The sequence below is a fragment of the Teleopsis dalmanni genome, chromosome 2 (genome assembly GCF_002237135.1).
Source record: "Teleopsis dalmanni isolate 2A chromosome 2, ASM223713v2, whole genome shotgun sequence".
Lineage (NCBI taxonomy): Eukaryota > Metazoa > Arthropoda > Insecta > Diptera > Diopsidae > Teleopsis > Teleopsis dalmanni.
This window is the reverse complement of record NC_051847.1, coordinates 122423725-122426529: the sequence shown is the minus strand read 5'-3', so window position 1 is coordinate 122426529 and position 2805 is coordinate 122423725. Positions and strand designations below refer to the sequence as shown.

Genomic DNA, 2805 nt, shown 5'->3' with positions numbered 1-2805 from the left:
TTAGAGCTTTTTTGTACAACAAATTCAAATATTCTAAAATTAATGAAGGAGATTGAAGGGTATAATGTTTTTGAACCAAATGAATATAATATAAATTTAGAATAATTTTAAAATATTTTTAAACGCAATTAATTGTAAATTAATAGTAAAATAATGCAATTGGCTAAGTGCTACATTACAGTACTTAATTAGTTATAACTTTATAATAATAAAAGTAAAAATAAATGTATTAATTTTTAGTGAAGACATTCAAACACTCTTATCTTCGTACAATAGGTCGGTTACTATATGAAAATATTTTTTAATCTCTTCCAACTAAATTAGATTTATAATTTTGTTAGTAGATTTCTTATAATAAGCGTTAAGTTTGAAAATAATTACAGTGAAAAGTATATGCTTCCATTTATCCTTTCTACAATTAAATATTCAAATAGACCACAAAAAATTGCATTACGATTGTAATTGTAAGTTAGTTAAGATGTGAACATTATTTTAAGTATTTGCTTATGTAGCTCCATCAAATGTGGCAACTCCTTAATATGAATCGGCATTAAATGTCAGCTTCATTTATCAAATATTACCATTTAATTTTTGTTTGGCATGCAAAAAGTAGAGCAACTTTCAAACTAAGAAAATCCAATTAATAATATCAAATTTCAAGTAGTCATCATATACACCTTGTGGAGCAGATTTTGTAGATCTATCAAAATCAATTTCCTACTTATTTAATTGATCGTTGGAGTGTGCCAAAACAAGCACATTACCACGATTAAAATTACAAAATTAAATGGAAAACCATTCACTAAGTTTAGTCAAGTAAATGTTTGCATAATTAAATATTTAGAGTTCGTATAGTATTTTTCAAGTAATAACTATTGATTTGTTTTTGCTGTTGATAAAATATTTTCAAGTTAATTTGTTTAAATTAATTGACTAATCTTATTCTATGGTAAGTTAAAGCTTAAAAAATTAATGATTGGTAAATTTAATACCGCTCCAATAGTATTATGATACAGTTCTATGTTGCCCTCACTGTACACTCTGTGACATTTGTTGTCAACAAAATGTTACAAATAGAGTAAGAAACTCAAGAAAATATATGATTACAATTCGGTAATCTCTTGAAGATATTTTTGTTATTAATAGTGGTACCAATGCTCATCCCGATAGCAAGACAGACTATATAAAAGCTGTTGAAAGATATCGGAAAGGTTTTTTTTTCTATTTCATAATCGTTTTATTAAGCGAGTTATACTTAAAGAAATAGTCGAAAGGATCACATTTGATCTTGTATTGGTATTTTTCCCCTTGAATTGAAAAAAATAACTGAGAATTTGATAGAATCATAACAACTCTTAAATAAGCCATATCGATATCGATGGGTAGTGTCAAACGTGAATACTTTCTAGTCGATAAAATATATAGGCGAAGAAAGTCGGTGAACTGAGTTCATAATTGCGGGATAAGATAATGGCTCTGAAGATTAATAAAATTGGGCTTGATTGATAAAAACACATAGTCTATGTTTAGAGATTTTCGTATTTCAAATTCACAGAATAATAAATGCATCGCCAATTGAAGAGATTTTTTTTTATGTTGCAGTCTTTAGGGATACTTCTTAAATAATAATTATTATTGATTAAAAGTCAATTTGAAAATAGCATGGCCTTGGAGAATTCGAATGTCTAATTGACAAAAAACAGTCTGATGGACAGAGTGAATGTTGACCACAACATTTCACATAAAAGATTCAATGTAATCCTAAAGTTATCAAGCCCTTTCATTTGAACAGATTTTAAAAAATTGAGAAGATGGGAAGATATCATTTGAGAGTGCTTTAAAGCTCTAAGGTACGGAGAGCAGATATGATATCAAAAATGATATCAAAAAACGACTAACATATAGTATACCAACAAGTAGTATTGTATTTATAAATTAGAATTACTGTTACGAGTTATTATTGATTGGATTATTGATAGATTGAGGGAAAGATAATGACAATGTTAGAAAAGCAAGATGAAAGAGTTTAAGAGGTACTGACTTGGTTGGCAACTATGCATCCAAAATATGAGCTACTCCAAATGATTATTAAGGGAAAAATTGGAGAGAAACGTGGTATTGGTAGGAAACAATTTTCATGACTGAGAAACATCCGTCAATAAACTTCAATACGAGAGGTCAGCCTTATAGATGCAGAGAACAATATGCAGAAATCATAAGAAATTTATAATTGTGTTTGTCAAAGGTTAATTTAAACAATGTAAATATGTTATTTGATCACAAATACTATATTCGAAATCGAATTGGATAATAAAGAAGAACAGTTATATTTAGCGACGAGAGAAGACGGAGTGTATCACATGCTAATAAAAAAATGTATGGAAACACATTTATCGATAATATATTAGAGTTTAGATTAGTCGTTAGGTCTATATGATAATTGCAATTACTGCAACAGTAATTTTGTGTTATATTAATGGCAAAAATTTATTTGTATGTGATATGTATGTCTATAAAATCTCCCACTCTATCTCTGTCTTAGTATAAAATTTTAGTGTGATAGAATACGCACAATCTTGTGTATTCTTAAATATAATAAATTGAATTTGTTTCTAACCGCAGAACAAGAACGGACTTTTATGTTTGTTTGAATATACATTCTGCTCAAAAAGTATCCGGGTTTTGTTGTTTGTTAACAACTCCTTAAATAATATACCTTTTTCAAAAATTTTTTGTTATGTTGGTGTACCCTTTCTTGACATATGGTACAAATTTGAGCGCCATCTGTCAATTAGTTTGTTTACA

At 27.9% G+C, this 2805-nt stretch overlaps 1 protein-coding gene across 1 annotated transcript in view; it reads left to right on the top strand.

The window, feature by feature from the left end:
- LOC119675617 (sodium-coupled monocarboxylate transporter 1-like) overlaps nucleotides 1-2030 on the top strand; it is a 6550-nt gene extending 4520 nt beyond the window's left edge. Inside the window, exon 8 of the mRNA XM_038086822.1 lies at nucleotides 1980-2030. Within this exon, the coding sequence (XP_037942750.1) occupies nucleotides 1980-2030 (51 nt within the window). The remainder of the gene's footprint in view (nucleotides 1-1979) is intronic.
- The last annotated feature ends 775 nt before the right edge of the window (nucleotides 2031-2805 follow it).